A 19,003-nucleotide genomic window follows, 5' to 3' on the forward strand; every position below is an offset into this window, starting at 1 on the left:
GCTTTCAGAGCGTCTTTCTAGAAGAGTTGAGCACATTCTGTTGTGCTTTATTCTGAAAGTCTATTAAACACCAAACGGCTTCAATTTCTTTTTAATCGGTCCCGTGTTTTGTGTTATTATGTTATGTCTTTTAGCCAAAAGGTATCAACAACGATTGTATTGTGCCATTTAAAATCAAGGCTTTTTTTAATTATTATTTAAAAAATAAAATAATATTTGGGAAAATGTAAACAATATATTATTATTATTATTATTTTTGTATTACTGTTATTATAATGATTATAAATATACATGCTTTATAGTTACATTCAAAAAGTAAAATAACTTCCACAAATAGCCTACTCCTGTTATATGTATGGGATCATGCATATATAAGATTAGAGTATAGTAACGTTTTTTGATAAAGTGTATGCAGGAGACATGTTCCCTGCAGGTCAAAGGTTATAGCCGGGGGGATGTGAAGCAGCTGACTGAACTGGGAGGAGCTGTTCCTTTTTTCCAGGCAGTTCATTCCTGTGTTTTCGGCTACGTTTTGACAATAATATCGTCTTTGACGCAAATAAAGTGGGATATCAAAAACGTATTAAACCTGTTGACATTTTGGGGATTGACAAATTCGTTTCAATCACAATGAGAAGCTGGAAGAATCACGTGCGTGGTGAACTGCAACAGAGAGACCAAACTGAGAAGCTGCCTTTCATCGGTGTGTTCACGAGCTGTGAGTTTAATATGTGCTCTATTAGCTTTTGCAGTATGTTCCCAGTGTCTTAGCCTGAGGACATGTGTATTCTGTCTTTCAGTGTCTCGGATGGAGGAACGGTTTGATTTTCGCAAAACATGTTTGGATGATGTTCAATCTAAAAGGTTAGAAATGTAGCATTTAACTACATTTACATTTTACCATTGTGGCGATTTGGATACCCAAAGCTTGTTTACTGTATGTATTTGTTTATATATTTCTTCACACCGGTTTGTCTTTGCAGTTTAGACCGAGGTGGACGTGAAGTTGGGAAAGACACCAGACTCCTTCAACTCCAACTGAGGGAGAGTGAACACCTGGCAGAAAAGGTAGGTTCAATGAGGATAAATCCAAGGACTAGCATATTATTATCAGCCCCCAAAATCAGTTCAATAAGCAGGCATAGTTGCACAAGAATGTGTTCTAAGCCTCAGACATGCACCTACAGTACTAATCAGAAAATATACTATTGCCTTTTAACTTTTAAAATGACAATAACATCATTTTTTTGTTCTTGCTTCTTTTCCTCACAGCTCTCTCAGACCGTCTCTGACCTGACCACCGTCCTGTATTTGAAAGAGGCTGAACTGCAGTACTGGCAGTCACGGTAATTTCAAGTTTAAAACAACATCAGTGTAAACTCCCTGTTAATAAAACTGAGTATAATACTTAGAGACAAATAATCCTTGGGTGCAGTTTGTTGGGTCACCTTAAAGCCCAGTATGAAAGTGGTTTGGGGAATTTATTGCATTTTTCCATAGCATTTTCTTAAGTGACAACAGCCTTGATTTTCCATAATATTCAATACTCAATAATGAAATTAATTACTTTTGCAATACCTATCAACCTGTGAGACGTCATGGGGCAAGTTGAAGAAATGCTGAATTTAAAGAATATGTTGTGATCCATATATTCAATCAATCAATCAAAGTTTATTTATAGAGCCCAATATCCAAAATGTTAAATTGATCTCAGGGAGCTTTACAGTTTGCACAAAATACGAAACCCTCTGTCTATAGACCCTCACATCGGACAAGTTTAATTTGTTAAAGAAACCCCACAAAAAATGGAGGAAACCTCGGGGAGAGCAACAGAGAAGGGATCCCTCTCCCAGTATGGACAGACTTGCAATAGGGGTTGTGTGTGGTAATTAAAAAGATAATACATTTATAACATGGATAGTCAAAAAATAAATCCAATCATCTACATCACACATTCAATAGAAGAGTGTTAAATATGTTACTTTTAGCACACTGAAGGAACAGCATGACTTTATAAAGTACTGCATAATCACCTCGTGTTCTAGTGCTGTATTTGACAATCAGCTGTTAATATATCATAAGCAGAAACAGTTTGATGAATAAGCATAAATCTATCTTAATCCACATGGTGTTCTTTATTATTAGCAGGTGAACTTGTGACTTACAATCTAAAATCTTAAGTGTTTCGATTAACAGTACCCTGATGAGGTCATTAAAGTTACAGTAAATCATCGTTTTATCTGTTTCAGTGTGTCCCACTTCCGCCAAGAGGCCCTTTCTCTGGCTAAAGGGAGTAACAACATGAAGGCGACTCTATCAGAATTTGAGTACACCGTCGAGTGTCAATCCAAAGAGTTGGCAGCCCTGCGGACGGAGCAGAAAGGAATAAATCAGGCTTTGGAACAGGCCTGCAGAGAGAAAGAAGAACTCTTACGGCGCTGGATGGAGGAGAAGAGGGAGGAGGCAGACAGGTTGAATAAGTACAACGCTGCACAAGAAAGGTAAAAGAGTGTAGGAATTTACACACTTTCAATTATAATATGACTACAGTTTTGGAGATTCTAAGTTGTTACTGATTACTGCTTTTTATTAGGTGGCAACGTTTTGCCAAACAGCTGAAGAAGGACCTCCATAATGCAAGGACAAAAGAGTTTGTTCCCATTCTGACGAGCTCTTGGTGTGGTGAAGCAGAAATGCCTACATCAGTGATTCAGAGTAAGAATCAACGATCTCTTCAAAATAAAAACGCATAATGCAGCAGGTGCAAACAAATGGCTGCCTCTTAATTAAAGAGCGCTTTCATCAAGAGCATCCCAATGACCTTCCTAATTATGGATGTCTAGTTGATGGGGTCAAGACAATGTTATCGTAATCAACAAAGCTATAATGGCACCGATGAGGGCTCATTTAGTCTCATCAAATAACTCAGTGGGCTTTTAGAGAATATTACCAGAAGCCAATCACTCGAGTGACCTTTCAGTGCCCCATATCCACATACAGTATAGCTGCTTGTTCTCCTGAAAATGATATCCCCATATCTGTCAATGACTTTTAGCTGGCAACACATCTCTAGGATTCTTTGTTTTTGAGTCATTATATATAGTCTGCAGAAGACAAGGTCCTGGTGAATGGGTCAAACAAATGAAGGTTTTGCACACAGAAAATTGTTGATATGTTTCCCTCAAAACTGAATATGCAATTCCCAACATTATATTGTAGGAGACAGGCTAGCATGCGTGCATCCCGTACCTTGAATGTATCATAATCTTTATGAAAGTAATGGACCAGACTATGTCACCTGAGGAGGCAGCCATTTTGATGTGTATGTGTGCTTAAACATGATTGTTGATAACTGGCCCGTTGCTACATTTTGATGTGTATGTGTGCTTAAACATGATTGTTGATAACTGGCCTGTTGCTACATTTTGATGTGTATGTGTGCTTAAACATGATTGTTGATAACTGGCCTGTTGCTACATTTTGATGTGTATGTGTGCTTAAACATGATTGTTGATAACTGGCCCGTTGCTACATTTTGATGTGTATGTGTGCTTAAACATGATTGTTGATAACTGGCCTGTTGCTACATTTTGATGTTAGGACTCATTTTTGTCACATTCCTGCTACTTTCTCTGGAATTGTACTAACTTGGAGAGAGTACATGCTTATTGCAGTATGTTAAGACTAGATATACTTATATGTTATTCCTTTTAGGGCTATAAATAAATATAAGATTCGGTATCGATATTGGTGCCTACCTTACTTTGAAGAACTTGACAATTTTCTGACCCTAGATTGTATCCTCAGGTAATTCAACCTGTTTTTCATCCTGTCCTCAGGGATTAATAATACATACCGGGGACACTCAGAACACAACCATGTCTAAACTGTGACCCTAGTTGAATATTCCCTCTGTATCCTGGAAATGACAGTTATCAGCACGATTACCTCAATGTGAATTTCCCTATTCTACATTTGCTTGCAGTTGAAAGATAATTGTCCTATTATGTAATGCCAAAAAGAATAACTCCTGTTTTATTTGACTGAAATATATTTAGAAGTCCACCATATTCTGTAAATATATTGTTGGATTAAAACTTGCTTAATTGCCTAGTTTTACATTGTTTCCTTGTTCTACAATCCCTCTTTCCCAATGTATCAGATGTAGAATTTTACCTCATTGAGACTCTTCACTAAAGGATTTTAAAAATCCCTCCAGTTGTACCATCTCAGGTGATAAACCACACTGAAACTATGCTAGTTTCATTCAAATCAAGGTCTGGTGTTCTACAGTCGGGGCTTAGTGTCAGTCACTGTGGGCCTATTTTAACTTTTACATAATGTTAATTTCAAACAAAATCATTTTAATTTCCTAGGTCCAAAAGTGTATTTGAAAAAAATTGAATAATCTGGGATTGTACTTTTGTTTTTTACACATTAAAAAAATTACTTTGAGAAATTAACATTTCTTATAAAAAAATCCCAGAATAAACGTTATTTTATATTATATTGAATTGTTGTTTTTGTAAATCCAGAGTTGTAACAAATAAAGTCACGTATATGCTAATTTTGTTCGCTTGGTCATCTTTAAATAGAAACAATTGTGTTATCCTTGTCATTTAAAAAAAAAAGATGCCATTTTGGCTTCAAATGTGTCCTCAGTTGCTTAACTGCAGAGCTCATTAAAAACACATTTGGTAATTTTCCGCATTTACAAAAAAAAATAAGAAAAATCCCACATTGTTCATATAATGACTTAATTTGCTATAATTTAATATGAAACAAAACGGCCTCAATTGGTCCTTCCTTTACTGACAGAATTCCAGTTCCACGTCTCCATGGCAAATTGAGATCACATTTTGTGTTGTTGTGCATGCACCGGCTCGTTTCCATAGTCACCAGTGTGTTTGCACTAGTTAAGTTGGACAGGGATAGTGCTGTATTGTTGAAACTACTTGGTGAACTCTCTAACTATTACAATGGAGAAAGGTGCAACGCGATGTTCTTCAATGAGTAATGGTGGCAAATGGGTAAGAAATCCTTCATTTCAACACATAATCAGATCATTACAAAAATAATAACATTGTATTGCTTTGTTTTGTAACAAGCTTTTCTTTCCATTTTATTCTCAGTTTGCTCATGAAGTTACACCAGAAAAAGAGAAAAGGAGTCGTGAGGCTTGTACGAGCACTGGGATCATGCTGACTCAGGTTAAATCAGCACTGCCTGAGGCTTTGAACTTGGAGCGCTTTCCTAAATGGAAATCTCAGCAGGTGTGTTTACACAAAGGATAGTATAGTGTTTTTTCACAGCGTATATGGACCAGGGCTTTGAAAGATAAAATAACATTGCACTTCTTATCAAAGCAAATCTGCCTCCTCGTTTTATCCCTTTAGACATGTGTCTTCACTTGTATTTAACCTACCATTTCTCCAATTTGAGTTTCTTTATAGAAATCCAGAGAGTATCCTTTCTCCGGCCATGACAACAAGAATGCCTTAAAAGACAACATCTCTGTCTTCAGTAATGTAAGTACAAAGACAGATTCCAGCCATTATAAAAGGTTCACAACCGTCCCCACATCCCCACCTTTTAAAAGGACACCTCTTTTCTGTATCATGTTGATATCCCTCAGGGTGTAGGACTCAGGAAGAGTCTTAATGATCCCAGACAGCAACACTCCCATTTCTGCCTGTCCCACGACGGAGCTTACAGCAGCTCTGAAGAAACCGAGGGGAACATGTCGGTCCAACACACTGACTTCACGGTGAAGCAGGCTGTTAATGTTCCCACCAGCACCAGGCGGTTCCCCCACAACCACAAGCAGAAAGCTGCAGAGGCAGCTCTGGAGGATGTCATGTGGTTTGGACGACACGACTTGAATGTCTCAGAGACCCTGCAAGTGCTGGCAGCCAACTGCTCAACACCATCCAGGCCCCAACGTGTAGGACACTAGATCATAGAGAGGGTTAGGGGGACTTTCAAGAGGGTCCAGCTGTCAAATAAAGAACTGAATCAGAAGCATCAGATAGCATTTTCTCTTGTTTTGGGAGCTTTAGAGTATAGTGGGCTGTATTGCAGACAGAGCAAATAGAAGAACACTTGATGTTATAACAATGCATCCTCAGTGCAACTTGATATTCCTGCTAATATTTTTAATACACATGGTATGTCATAGTCTTGATTTCAGAGTACTATAATCTGAATTACAGTAGCCTATACTATAGCCCTGTGAAGAGTGCTGGTAGTTCACAGTTTGACCAGCAGGTGGCAGCAGGTCTGCATGACTTCTCTGATGTCGATTTGTTTAACAGCCAAACTGTGAGAAATGTAACAACCAAAGACCCAGTATAATGTGCATGATTTGGAGTATATGGTGGGTACAAAATAATTCGAGCTATTCTTATTTTAAGGCATATCAACATAAAGACATTGAATTATTGCATTTTAAATAAATTGAGCAGCTTCGTTTGAGTCGTAATGCATGGCTTTGTTTCACCCTTGGGGATGAAAAAGATGGATATGTGTGTGTGCCGCTACTGCAAGAGATCAGAAAGCGTGGGAGAATAACAGACTGCTCAGAGAAAAGCACTTAAAGTGAAGAGTGTCCCCGACCACTTTCTCCAATTGCTGATGTTTTCTCCAGAGTACATTCTGACCAGCTGCTTTCTTTCTTTAATACCCATGCCGGGGAGATGGGTTTTTCCTCACATGCTTTCTTTCAGCTCTAGTAATTAGTTGTTCCATATACATCCCCGACCTTGTAGGAGTTTGTTTCACTTAGAAAAGGTGACATTACATCCCACAGTTTGTATATAGCGAGAGAAGAAAGCTGTGAGTCATCCATCTGGAAACTGCTGCCCCTTCTGATTTCACTTCAAGATTATTTTCACACGTTGCTGCCCAAAAACAGAGTCCTTGATGCAGGTGCATGACTGACACTAGGCTGCAGGGCATGGGTTTGTAATAACCACCTTTGATAAAACAGAAAAAAGGGATACAAAGATGAAGAAAAAGGGTTACTGGCTCTATGTTAACCCTATATTTGTTATGTTACTGAAACAGACACCTACAGTATATATATGTTAAGTGTTTCTGTTGGTCAAATCAAACCTACATTCATCTTTAAAAAAAAGGCACAGTGGTCTTGGGGAGTGAAAGAAATGTTCATTAATGAAAAACATTTCTGCTTTAGTGCTTGACAGTTGGTTGTTTCTGGTTTTGACTGGTTGTCTGCCACCTCTGTCCCTGTGGGTGCAGTTTGCAGACTTCCCTTTGCTTTGGACCTGCCTCAACTTGAACAACTCCTCCGCACGGAAGCCACCAACACTTCACAATCAGAAACTCTCATTAGCTCTGTTAGAACAGCAGTAAAGCTTTTAATACTTCACAGGGGAGAGGAGAGCAGAGCACACTGAAATTGCGTGTCAATCATTAGCCGGTATGTGGTATTGTGTAACATATGTGGCATGTCAGGCGAGATGTGTGTCTTCGTATCATGTAAAGAAGAAACAGCAAGTATATGTAAATACAGCTGCTCGGTGGAATATCAAACCTTCTCCCAAGGACAAAAGACACATCTCAGTAAACAAGCATTCAACCACCAAAGCCCTGCACTTCATGAATATTAAATCAGACACTTTGAATCCTACCTCTTTGGTGTTAGGATGCCCTAGTCTGGATTCTTACCATTCACTGTGATTTATTCACAGGTGCATGTGTCTCTTTGATGTGTTGAGTTGAGAGGTTTTGCACCTGTTAGAGAAAAAAATGCTTTGAAAACAAGAGGTGGATTTGCCAGACAGTCAAAATGACAGCAACACAGGGAACACATACGTACGTTTGTGTGTATGTGTGTCAAAAAAAGGCTGCTGTTCTGTTTTGACATACTCTGTTGTGCGCACTGCAAAATCACTTTTTCTCCAACAAAATTGACTTCTTTTTGGCATCTGTTCTGACGTTAATATGAAGTTGTGCATTTTGTCCATTACCCATTCATTAAAGATGTGACTTGAAAAGGGAGTTGCCATGGAGATGTTTCAATTAATTCTCATATTTCACTGATATATATTTTTCTGTTTATTCTTGTGCCAATTATAATTAATGTCTAGCTTCCCCGATTCTTTTGATAATTTGTTCTCTCTCATTTATTTTACATTATTTTTAATAAGGTGTCAAGGCTCACAGTATGACTCTTTCTCTTATGTCTCATCTTGTTCAGCATCATCTGCAAATAACAACTGTCCAAAAAGGCCCTCAAGACATACAGTAGCTTTGACTTGGGTTAAGACTATCTAGGCGTGAAACCCCTTCCAATCTGCTGTCAGTCATTCCACTTGCCGTACTTCTAATTTCCTGGCAGTCTCTTTTTTTCAGTTGGTTTCTGTCCCCTGGCAGCCTAGTGCTCCTTGTCCCAGTAATGGTCAGGGGCCCTCCAGAGTCTGAGGGTGGTGATAAAGGTGGCTGGCTATCTCATTTCCACAGAGGACAAGATAACATCCTGAGAACATTCCCATCACTCGAAGAGTTTGTTCAGTGGAGATAAGAGCTCCCCAGTTACGAAGCTCAGTGGGTGTGTGTTTGTGTGTCTTTGCACTGTACACATGTGTGTTTAAATGGAGTACTTTGGAGCTTGTTAGCTGTAGTCCTGCTTCCAATGTTGAAGCAGTGAGGTCTGCTGACCTGACATTGTGGCAGCGCAGCAGAAATACTGCTTCAAAGATCAGACCTCTTCTTGTACTAAATCACATTCCTCCATGTAATTTTTAAACCTCCGACACAGTTTGCATGGTAATTTGTGTGTAGGTGGTGATTATAATTACATTAGGCTGGTTGTATACAAAGACCTACAAGCAGCAGTCAGTTCAAAAACCTAACCCGCAAGAAAGAAAATATAGTCTATGAAAGGATGGATGAAATGATCATGAATAGTTAAGTACAAATGGAAAATTGTATTCAAGATTGTGTCCGTTTGTAAGCATTGCTGTTGTAGCAATGATTTAGCAGCACACTTGTGTTTAATAAGAATGACAATTAAACATTGGTTTCAATTATGTCGTATGTTAATGTGAAATTAGCTATTTGTTCAAGCTTTTTAAGGCAGAATCAGTATTATGGATTCCTGATCTTTTGTTTTATTCTTGCACGAACAATGCAGTGGCAACCTTAATGCAACAAGAATGGCCCCTTTATCCTCCACTCTGAAACACACTTCTTAGCTTAAACAGTCGTTCCCTTTGGCTTGCCACATTTCTTAAATATTACCAAGTATTTCATCACTATAAGAAGCTCCACCTCTTAGTTTCATCTAGTCTGCTCTTTCATAACCTCAGCATCATTGTAATCTTATTAAGTTAAATAGATAAATCTATTCCAATTTGCAGATCAGGAGCTGGACCACACGCCCCACAGATTCTGCTTCTTTACACTGTCTCTCACACTTTACTAAAAAGAGGTGGATGAAAAATGTATCAACAAATGAAGTTAATTACATTTGAAAGGGTCTTCTAATTGTGGGAGACAAGCTTGAATTCTGTTTCCTTCTGTAGATATTGTCTGTGCTTGCAGTATAGAGACTGCTGTTGTTTTCATGGCTGTAGAACCTCCTGTTCTGAGCTCGATTACAAACCCTATTTACAGTTTATATAGTCAGCATCTTGCATATATATTCACAGTTCTTCTCCTAAGGGAGAAAACAAAGACATCCATAGACCTCACAACAAGTCTAATTAACTGTTTTCACACTTTTTCTCCAGTCAAAGGGGTATATCTTCTTAATTTGCATTTTGTAAGATACATATATATGAGCCAATGGCGGCATCCCTGTTTTCTAAAAGGCTCTGTCAGAGGCCTTTTTGTGTTGGAATATAATTACATGTTAGTGCGGACAAACTGGTACTGTGTGGCTTTGTTTGAATAATGATATAATGTCATCTTAACAGCAATGTTAAACGATAGTCTGCTGCTTCACTCTATACACACTTAGTGGAGGAGGTACGTGCAGTACAATGGCACACTTAACGATTTGACATCATTATCAATTGTAAATGTAACTCCTGTGAGATTCCCATTACAATGTACCGCATGTAGTGGGTGTCAAAAGTTGTTAAATTCTCCATTTAACATGATCTCCACTTTAGTCTGCTGGTAATCACAAGTGTTCGGGTGGTGGTGTTGATGTTAAATTAGCTGCACTTCAAGAAGGAAACGTGTGAAAAGATGTGAGATGTTTATCTAAAATCCCAAGGGAAGCCACTGCAGAGATAGTCAGGTTTTCCACATTGACAAGGTTATTTAAAATTACATTAAAAATATTATTTGGTAATTAAAACATTGATAAATGATTGGACCGAATGAATACATCTTTACAGTTTGTTTGATTTTAAAGACTTAAAGCAAAAGAGTGCTATACTAATAAGGAAATCCAATGCAACAAGGTGATTTAAGCATGGGAGACTGATTCAAGGTTGCAGTGAAATATTCCATCAAATGAGGTAAAGAGTGGAGCGGCATAAGAATAACCCGTCTTTAAAGATTAACATAACCCTTGGAGGTGTTATTGTATCCCCGTAACCAAGTCAAGACTCCATCAGTTGCAGAACAGCTCTCCTTTTCTGTGAGTTACTGCATTAAGTCTCTCTAATTTAGTAGCACAATCATGAGCCTCCCGTTCACTCTCTGGAGTAGAAGAATCGCTTTGCATTTTAAAAAGGTCAAACACTCAGATCTCTGCCAGGAGGAATTGAGGGAAGAAATAATGTCTCTGCAGAAATATGCATTCACACACTACTGATCCTCTCAAATACCCAGTGTACAGTGAAGAGATTAGAGGTGTGTGTGTGTGTGTGTGTGTGTGTGTGTGTGTGTGTGTGTGTGTGTGTGTGTGTGTGTGTGTGTGTGTGTGTGTGTGTTCACTACCATCCTCTAACAACTACTGTATAAACAAAGGCAAATCATAATATCAAACCCTAATGTGGTGCACATTTTAATGTTTTCCAGGCTGTATTGATAAAGTACAAATAGATTGACTGGACTATTATGAAAATAAAAAAGGGAAGCATGGTGTTAGTTACATAACATCGTTTATATTTGAAATGTGCAGAGACAAATAAAGTATAGGAAGGTGATTTACTAAATTACTTATAGAGGTTACATTTATAATGAACAAACACAGGTTTAAAGCTGTATCAATAAAGGACTCTCATTCAAATTGAAAGAAATGGGGGGGACATATGCCTGGGTAATGAGTTTAGGAAACACACATATACTACATCAATTGTGTACCGGTAATTTTACAACATTAAATAATATACAGGACAATTTGCTCAGTAATCTTTATATTTAAGAGTTTTAAAGTGATTTGAGTTTGCTGCTTTATTTATTTGGGAGAAAAGGGTGCATTCATTTAAATCAAAAGTTTGACTTAGAGATTATACCTAACGGCAGGGATTCCATTTTTTTTGTCTGTCTCTGTCTCTTCCATCCCCACTGCTCCCATTGCAAACATATGCTTCAGTTGGTGTCCCCCGTCGGCTGGTGTTGGTCTTTGGAGTGTTTGGGATGGTGCCCAGTAGTTACATTGTGTTGGAGACTAAATGACCACAGGGATAGATGCACTCAGGACAGGGCCAACAGCCCCCAGGCCTCGGACCACACACAGGGGGCACATGGTATGCAAGATGCAGAATAGAAGGTACGATCCATTGCTAACGGTTATTTCCTTTATCTTAGTTGAAAGCTCTACTCAAAGCTTTGCTGGAAGTGTTGGAAATGTATGCATAGACCGAAGAGACCAGGAAATCCAACTATGCCATCTGTACCGTGTTATACATGGCAACAACTGCTGTGTGAATAAATGTAGGGTTCACAAGTATTCTACTGCAGAGACTAGAGCTAAAAAAAAAATAGGGAGGTTACGGATTGCATGTTTTAAGCATGACATCAAGGCACAGCTGCAGATGCTGCGATCAACACCTGTGGCATGAAGAGAAAGAATGAACTTAGTAAACATGTAGTTGAGCACCAAATCTAACAGATTTGTGGTGGTCGTATTTCTGTCTGTCTGAATTGAAAGTTTGTAAATAAAACTGTTGGTAGGTTATTTTTCACATCTTATTTATTCAGTTAACTACATGAATAAATAAATAAATATTATATCCCTGAGGGGTTTGAATACGTTCGCAAGTCTCTTTCACATTAACAGTATCAGCATCAACCTTGTTTTCTTTCTTTGCCTTAAAGATAGTCAAATTAAATTAAGTTGGGAAATAGGGAAATTGTCTGTAGCCTAAGGTAAAAGGGGTAGGCGGCTATGTAACTTTAAAATGTGAAATGTTATTTCCCCCATAGGCCTAGATGGTTTAGCTATTTTTTTCAGCAAGATCGTTTAAAGATGGGGTAGGTAATTTTGGAGAAACCAGCTCTAGTGCGTTAGAATTTGAAAATACACAGCTGGAAGAAATCTGCCACTTACTTACAGAGCCCCTCCTCCAACACACACGAACGCGCACATGACCAATTAGGGCACGAGAAGTTTGTGCAGAGAGATGAAGGCTGACAGGCAGGTAGGCCATCCAGTTATTTTAGTCGGGCCGGCTAAATGATTGGTCGTGCTTTTTACAATACTAAGGCCTCCACAGATTACATTTTTTAATGGATTTTTTTAATTTATTGCTAATTTATTGCTATCGGGATGTTAAGAGCATTCCATGGAATATAACAAAATGTTTCTCGAGCCGGTTTCTCAAACGTACCTACCCCACCTTTAAGAGAGTAGAAGAAGGGCAAGCACATAAGCCATATTTAAACACGTGTTAAGATTGATTAAAATATCACAATGTTAAAATGGAGTGTAGCTCTACCTAGCTAAGAAGTTTTTCCTCACATTAATAGTTTTTAACAAACTGTGCCAACTGACCAAATTAACGTTAGCTTGCTTTATGACCAGTTTACGTGGAGAGTAGAGTTATATTACATCTGGTCCACACACGATAAGACACTTGATACAAAATGTTGTTTATGTATATATTTTGTATTTAAATTTGTTTTAAAGTACACAATATATACGTGAAATTGAAGAACGCTATGCTAATAATGCTAGCTAAATGACCAAATAGCGTCTCTTAAGTTAACTTAGCTAGCTACATTTTAGCTAGCAACATTTCTCCCTTAACCTACTAGAAACAACTGACTCATAAACACTAATATTGTAAGCCGACAGTCTTATAAACACTTTGACGAGGCATCGGTTTATTATATATATATATATAATGCTTGGCCAACAAAACTAAATTAAAAAGTATGTTACATTGTACACGTGATGCTTGAGTATTTAGCGTTAGCTGAGGCAGTCTAGCCTATTTACTGCTTTTTGATGGAGGGGTTATTTCAGGAGTTTTGAGGCAACTTTACATGTAACTGTAACTGGCCAAAGACACGCCTCCTGTTTTGAAGGTTCAGCCCAATTTAGTAATTTAGAAGTTAGCACAAGTTTACACAACGCTGCTGGTCCTTACAAAAAAAACAAACATGAGCTCACAAATCGCGTTGATTATATATAACATCGTGTAGGCTACAATCTTAATCCTTTTAAAGTGTTGCTTGAATAAGGTTTTGAGAAGCACACAATTCCATTCGAGTGGTCAAAATGTGAAATTAACAGAAAAAAATAACAAAATAGCAACAATCTAGTCATTTTTGACAGATCACAAATTGCCTTTCTCGCAATTTCCCCCTGTCCCATCTCCATCAAAGTGGTGTGTGTGTGTGTGCGTGCATGTGTGCGCGTGTGCATGCGTGTATGTGTGTGCGGGAGAAGTGGGCAAAGGCTCCGCCTCACTCAAAAAGCGAGAGAAAAAAAAGGAAAAGCAAACTGATACACACCTCTCAATTCTGGCAGGAGGAAAAGAATAGGAGTGTTTATGAACCGTAGAAGTAAACAGCAGGATAACCAGGCACACCGAGATCCGACGCCACTTCCCCCCGTAAAACCGACAGCAGGCACCGTTTCCCAGCGCCGGAGATTGTCCCGTTGCGTTCAGGATTAAGTTTTATGTCATCTAAAGGTGGATCATTATCTAAATCCGAGATAACAAGCGGATTTGAAATGCGTAGCCTCCGATGCTATTTCTGGAGCCCCAAAAGCCGACGTTTGAACTCTCAGTAAACATCCAGTCGAGGTAGGATTCAAGATTATTGCAAAAGGTGGTGTACAAATGTCAGTGTGTGCTCCACCGGGGTATAGTTTTGAAAGCTATACTCGAGTCGCTGTCCATGTGTCCCTGCGCCATCAGCAAGGAGGGACAAGACAAGAGAGGGAGTAGACATGATCCGATACACTTCATAGTGATGTGGGAATAGGCTTTATTAAGTTGCTAATGAGCTGTGCAGCTACAAGGTAGTGTTGTGAATGTATTAAAGCTCCACTGAGACATTTTTTTTGCACAATATTGTTTTGCAAGATACATTTGAAGACATATAGACTTCAAGAGTTTCATCAAAAGTTTGGCACTAGTGTGTTGTGCAACATTTCTTGCTAGCATGCATTGCATACCAAACAAATCCACTTGAACTGCACTTGGCCTCATGGCCTACACTAATTAATGAGTGATTAATTAGTGCACCATCAGGCATCCCTATGAACCTCTGAATATTACTTTAAATAGGAGGAGAATTCCTTTTTTAGATCACAGTTTCGACCGGCATTGAGTCTCTATTCTCCCCCTTTCTTTTTTGTTTTGTTATTTTTTTACTGCAATTGGATGCTCCAGTGGAAGAAAGATTCAAGTGGAAGGGGAGGAGGGCGGCTCCATTGTCTGGCCAGTGGAGGGGTGGGGATTGAGGCTGTATGCAGATGTGCTGCTGGCAACGGACATCTGCTCTCCCCCTGTGGGCATTGTCACAACAGGCAAGGGAACTTAAAGTGGAGCCTGCCCACAGAGAAAAGGCCTTTTGTTAATGATATGCAGGCCTTGGCCTACACACTTTCAGAGACATATTCTTGCCTTTAATGTTGATTAGAACATTTGATCAGCTCAAAAACAGATCATAGTGTCTTTTACATCACAAGCACATACCTGATGGCGTAACGGCGACAGCACTGCTAAGTTTTGTCATTGGGATTTCACTTTCCCCACCTGCAACAAGACCCCCCATTCTTGTTTGCCTCTCCCTATCCCTCCCCTCATCCGTTGCCTTTAACTCCGCTGGGGGTAGAACTTCCTCTCACGCCTGCATGTGTTCAGATATGAAAGCTGGCCTCCCTAGGGAGATGCTTCCCAGGCAGCATTGCAATGTACATGGCAGCTCCTATCAGGCTTTTTGATTTATCTCCGAGGTGGAAAATGCCAGGAAAATGCAAAACCAACGCTTTAATATTTATGATTCCATGCATACAGCTTGTGCTTGATGGTAGCTATCAATGTTGGCGTATGTGTGTGCATATGTTTGTATTGGAGTCTCATTTGCCTGAACAGATATTCCCTGGTGACTGGTGGAGTCGGTGTACTGTGATTACAAACATGATTTGTTCATGTACAGAGCACTGTTGAACATGTCTGATCTGCTGCACAACATGCTTGTGTAGGGACTCATTTGTGCATTTCTGCTGTTTTATAACACGCCGGATAGCGGAGAGAGGCAAGCTGGGAGAGCAAGTGCATCGATGCAGGGAGAGATGATGGTTTTTGAAAGCACAGGTGCTGCCGCTCACTGTCGCTCACCATCTTGGTTTTCTTTGGACAGTGAATGCCATGTTATGTTTATTTGTGAGAATGTCTTGCATTGCTTTCATGACTCCTTCATAACGAAGAGGAGCAGAGAAGAATTGAAACCGTGAATTGTACGCCTGTTTTGAAGTCACAGAGGAAAAGCAGTTACAATTGGTTAATCATATTTTCAGAGCCTGATACTCCATTTAACACAGTAATTTGGACGCTGCTGAAATAGCTCTTGTGAGCTCTTCTGAGAATTCCCATAATGGCCAGGGCACTAACGGCTTCTAGAAGTCCCCATAGGAGTTGGTTTGAGAGGTTTTTACTGTCATGTGATTGTGCTATGTATTGTGGAGAGGAGGTAATGGGTGTGAAATTACACCGAGCCATCTGCAAGGGGCCGCAAATGTACAGCCTGATGTCACTCAGACACACTGCTTTGCTAAATCAGAGCATTTATTTAACAGATTTTGACGTGGCTGCAATCAAGTTTCTTTTAAGTAATTCTTTTTTTTCTTTATTCGAGAGTTTTATACAGTCATTGCAATTCATTTAGCTTTTTTCCTAGTTTCATAATGCAATAGTTCTCTGTTTCAAAAAAGTTTGTATTTTTGTCAAGGAGATCTTGAGAAGCTTACTTCTGAGCAAGCATAAAGACTTTGATGTTGAAAACAAAGATTTTTCTCACTTTGTAACTTAAGAACTTTGAGCTTTGGAGGCTTTTCAAATGATGAGGGAACAACTGTTCTTCAATTATTCTTTGAGCAACTGTAGTACTGCATCTCTCGCTTGCTGGTGGTAGTTTTGTTTTAAAGAACACTTTGAGGACACTTTGAAATCTACGGTGTAATTGGTGCACTCTACACATGTCAAGCACCTGTTTCTTGCTTGTTATAACTTGCTATGTTGTGTTTTAGTAGCTCCCCGAGTACATTTTTGTTTGTGGTTGTGAAGGACAGTTTAGGAAGAGTAAGCTAGAAGCAGGTGTTTTTTCTGTGTACTACACATATGATATATGAAGTATGGAGAAATAGATACCTCCAGGGAAGTTTGCTCTTAAGTGCAGCCAAAGTAATTTTTCATGTTCTCACATCGCCTTTAAGCTTGCTTCTGTAACATTGGCTTCCTACAAGCTTGTTTGTAATCTTTGCCAATCCAAAATGATGTGGTTTATTGTTAGTCATTCCCTGTTCAGCTGCTTCAGCGGCTAGAAAACCAGTAAATTACAGCCCAGTGTTGCATTTGAAAGGTTTTGAATTCAGACAATCTAACATAAAACTGCTCAATTGTACCTGCACATTGAGGCCAAATGTTGAATACTAAAACCAAAGGGATAAACTGAGTTGCTTTTATTAGATTTGGATTGTTAAATCTGACCAACTCTGCATCAATGTTGGTGCTAAATGGCTTGGAGGCTTATTCAGTGTTGCAGCTTGTGGAGAAAATTACGTTTAAGCTTTGATCTTAATTCTTTAAGATCTTATATCTTTGAAAAATGTTCTCTTTGAGTTAAAAAAAGACATTGATGTGTTATTGAAGAACACACATCTTAGGATCCTGTATGTTTTTGACAAATCACTTCACTTAGGGTGACGTCTGCAAATTGCTGGTTTTGTCTGTCCTGTTATTAAATATATCTTCAATTTACAATAATATACAACTTATTAATGCAGCAAACATGACATTGTGAAACAAGTAAATGTTTCAAATGTTTGATTATACAAATTGCAGTCCATTAATTGTTGGGTCATTGACTAATTGCTCAACTAATCAATAACTAACTGTCAGTTCTATAATGTAAAAGTTTAGTTTTTTGTAGATAAAGTCATGTTGACATGTCACACTGTTACATTTTAAATGACTGTAGCCTTTAAAGGTGGGGTAGGTAATTTTGTAGAGACCAGCTGGAGTGCGCTAGGAAGAAATCTGCTACTTCCTTACAGAGCCCCTCCTCCAACACACACGAACGCGTACATGACCAATGAGGGCACGAGATAGGTTTGTGCACAGATGGAAGGCTGACAGGCAGGTAGGCCATCTAGTTATTTTAGCCGGGCCGGCTAAAATGATTGGTCGTGCTTTTTACAGTATTACGGCTTCCACAGATGAAATGTTTTAATGGATTTTTTGTCAAAGCACTTCAGATATTCATTGCTATCGGGATGTTAAGAGCATTCCATGGAATATAACAACAAGTGTATCTCGAGCCGGTTTCTCAAACTTACCTACCCCACCTTTAAGTACTGTGAGTGTTGGTACAGTATGTTGTGGCTGCATACATGTGCATTTCTCTAAATCAGTAACTCATTATATTATTGGAGAAAAGCGCTTGGCTGCAGTGGAGAATGTTTACTGTTCCCTGTATTTATGACCATGGGAGTTTGCTCACACCACTTGGCTGTCTAATAGCCTCCCACCTGGCATAAACTCTGGAGTCCCTGCTCCTCCTTAATGACTGGCTATTTTCCTCCAAAGAAGTCCTAATTGCTCTCAACTGCATGCATGGATATTATTCCGGAGATAGATCGAGCTGGGAGGGGGTGGGGGGGGGGGGGTGTATGAAGGGGCGTCGTTTTCAGATCTAATAGGGATGTAAAACACTCGCTCTCCAACATGGAAACGCATGTGTATGTTTCTTTGCCAGCATGGACAAAAAGAGAGTTGATCTTCTCCCACTCACCTCCCCTTCCTTCACTTGGCAAAGCCAGAGCTTTAAACACCTGCCATTAACTTTCATGCAAACCACAGAGGATTAGGAATGAATAGTGGCACCCTCTTCCAACTATGTGTGCATGTACATGTGTGCCTGCGTTTGTGTCTGCGTGTCACTTTAGTAGGAACTAGCAGAGACAAAGCACCATCTGCACGCAGCAGGCTGTCCTGACTGCCTGCTCCTCTCTCTGGGCAGAGAAGAGGCTCTCTGTGAGCATTGTTATGAAACCAACTCTGCTGCTGCTGTTGCTGCTGCTACGCTGGTTGTTAATGCTGACAGCTAATAATGTCCTCCTGGGTGACTGTGCCTTGCTGTAGCTAGAGAGAAAAGACAGAGAGTAATGAAGAGCGGCAGGAAGTGAAGAAGGGAGAAAGACAGAAATGGATAGAGAGGAAGATACTAGTGGGGCGTGCAGCTCTGAAAGTACAAGCTATGTATTGTGATTTAGTTCCTCATTCTTTTTTTTTTTCTTTCTTCCTTCCTTCTCGCTCACTCCTGCCTCAGCGTCTCAGGAGGGAGGTGGGCATGAGGAGGAGGGGGAAGGGGTCCATTGTGTCTCTGCAGAGCCCATATTCCAGTC

The 19,003-nt window shown here is 39.4% G+C and overlaps 3 protein-coding genes across 7 annotated transcripts in view; all 3 read left to right on the top strand.

Moving 5' to 3' along the window:
* Positions 1-447: 447 nt before the first annotated feature.
* Positions 448-4,119, top strand: LOC307044191 (autophagy-related protein 16-1). Of its 2 annotated transcripts, none has more exons than XM_079689261.1 (7): positions 448-718; positions 801-864; positions 984-1,068; positions 1,273-1,346; positions 2,250-2,501; positions 2,594-2,715; positions 3,840-4,119. In XM_079689261.1, the coding sequence occupies exons 1-7, from the start codon at positions 631-633 to the stop codon at positions 3,884-3,886; spliced, it is 732 nt and encodes a 243-aa protein (XP_079545387.1). In that variant the 5' UTR covers positions 448-630; the 3' UTR covers positions 3,887-4,119. The 2 variants fall into 2 exon arrangements, with proteins under 2 accessions (XP_079545387.1, XP_079545388.1); XM_079689262.1 differs by having other exon boundaries at positions 448-703.
* Positions 4,120-4,896: 777 nt separating this feature from the next.
* On the top strand, positions 4,897-7,988 carry tex36 (testis expressed 36). Its single transcript, XM_079689851.1, has 4 exons — positions 4,897-5,030; positions 5,133-5,273; positions 5,454-5,528; positions 5,636-7,988. Exons 1-4 carry the CDS (start codon positions 4,980-4,982, stop codon positions 5,954-5,956), a joined length of 588 nt encoding a protein of 195 aa, XP_079545977.1. The 5' UTR covers positions 4,897-4,979; the 3' UTR covers positions 5,957-7,988.
* Positions 7,989-12,445: 4,457 nt separating this feature from the next.
* ctbp2a (C-terminal binding protein 2a) overlaps positions 12,446-19,003 on the top strand; it is a 67,919-nt gene continuing 61,361 nt past the window's right edge. The window contains exon 1 of one of the 4 annotated variants that reach the window (XM_079688370.1): positions 12,446-12,563. The gene's annotated coding sequence lies outside the window, so the exon portion shown is untranslated. Of the gene's footprint in view, positions 12,564-13,926; positions 14,178-19,003 lie in introns of those variants that run through there. The other 3 variants (XM_079688376.1, XM_079688375.1, XM_079688369.1) reach the window with 3 other exon arrangements.

This window comes from Notothenia rossii (assembly GCF_949606895.1).
Source record: "Notothenia rossii genome assembly, chromosome: 6".
Lineage (NCBI taxonomy): Eukaryota > Metazoa > Chordata > Actinopteri > Perciformes > Nototheniidae > Notothenia > Notothenia rossii.

Excerpts from the sequence above, each read along its gene's own strand:
- LOC307044191 (XM_079689261.1), top strand. The coding sequence starts at position 631 with ATGAGAAGCTGGAAGAATCACGTGCGTGGTGAACTGCAACAGAGAGAC. Across the intron at positions 719-800 it reads CATCGGTGTGTTCACGAGCT|TGTCTCGGATGGAGGAACGG; the intron begins GTGAGTTTAATA and ends TCTGTCTTTCAG. Across the intron at positions 1,347-2,249 it reads CTGCAGTACTGGCAGTCACG|TGTGTCCCACTTCCGCCAAG; the intron begins GTAATTTCAAGT and ends TATCTGTTTCAG.
- tex36 (XM_079689851.1), top strand. The coding sequence starts at position 4,980 with ATGGAGAAAGGTGCAACGCGATGTTCTTCAATGAGTAATGGTGGCAAA. Across the intron at positions 5,031-5,132 it reads TGAGTAATGGTGGCAAATGG|TTTGCTCATGAAGTTACACC; the intron begins GTAAGAAATCCT and ends TTTTATTCTCAG. Across the intron at positions 5,274-5,453 it reads CTAAATGGAAATCTCAGCAG|AAATCCAGAGAGTATCCTTT; the intron begins GTGTGTTTACAC and ends GTTTCTTTATAG.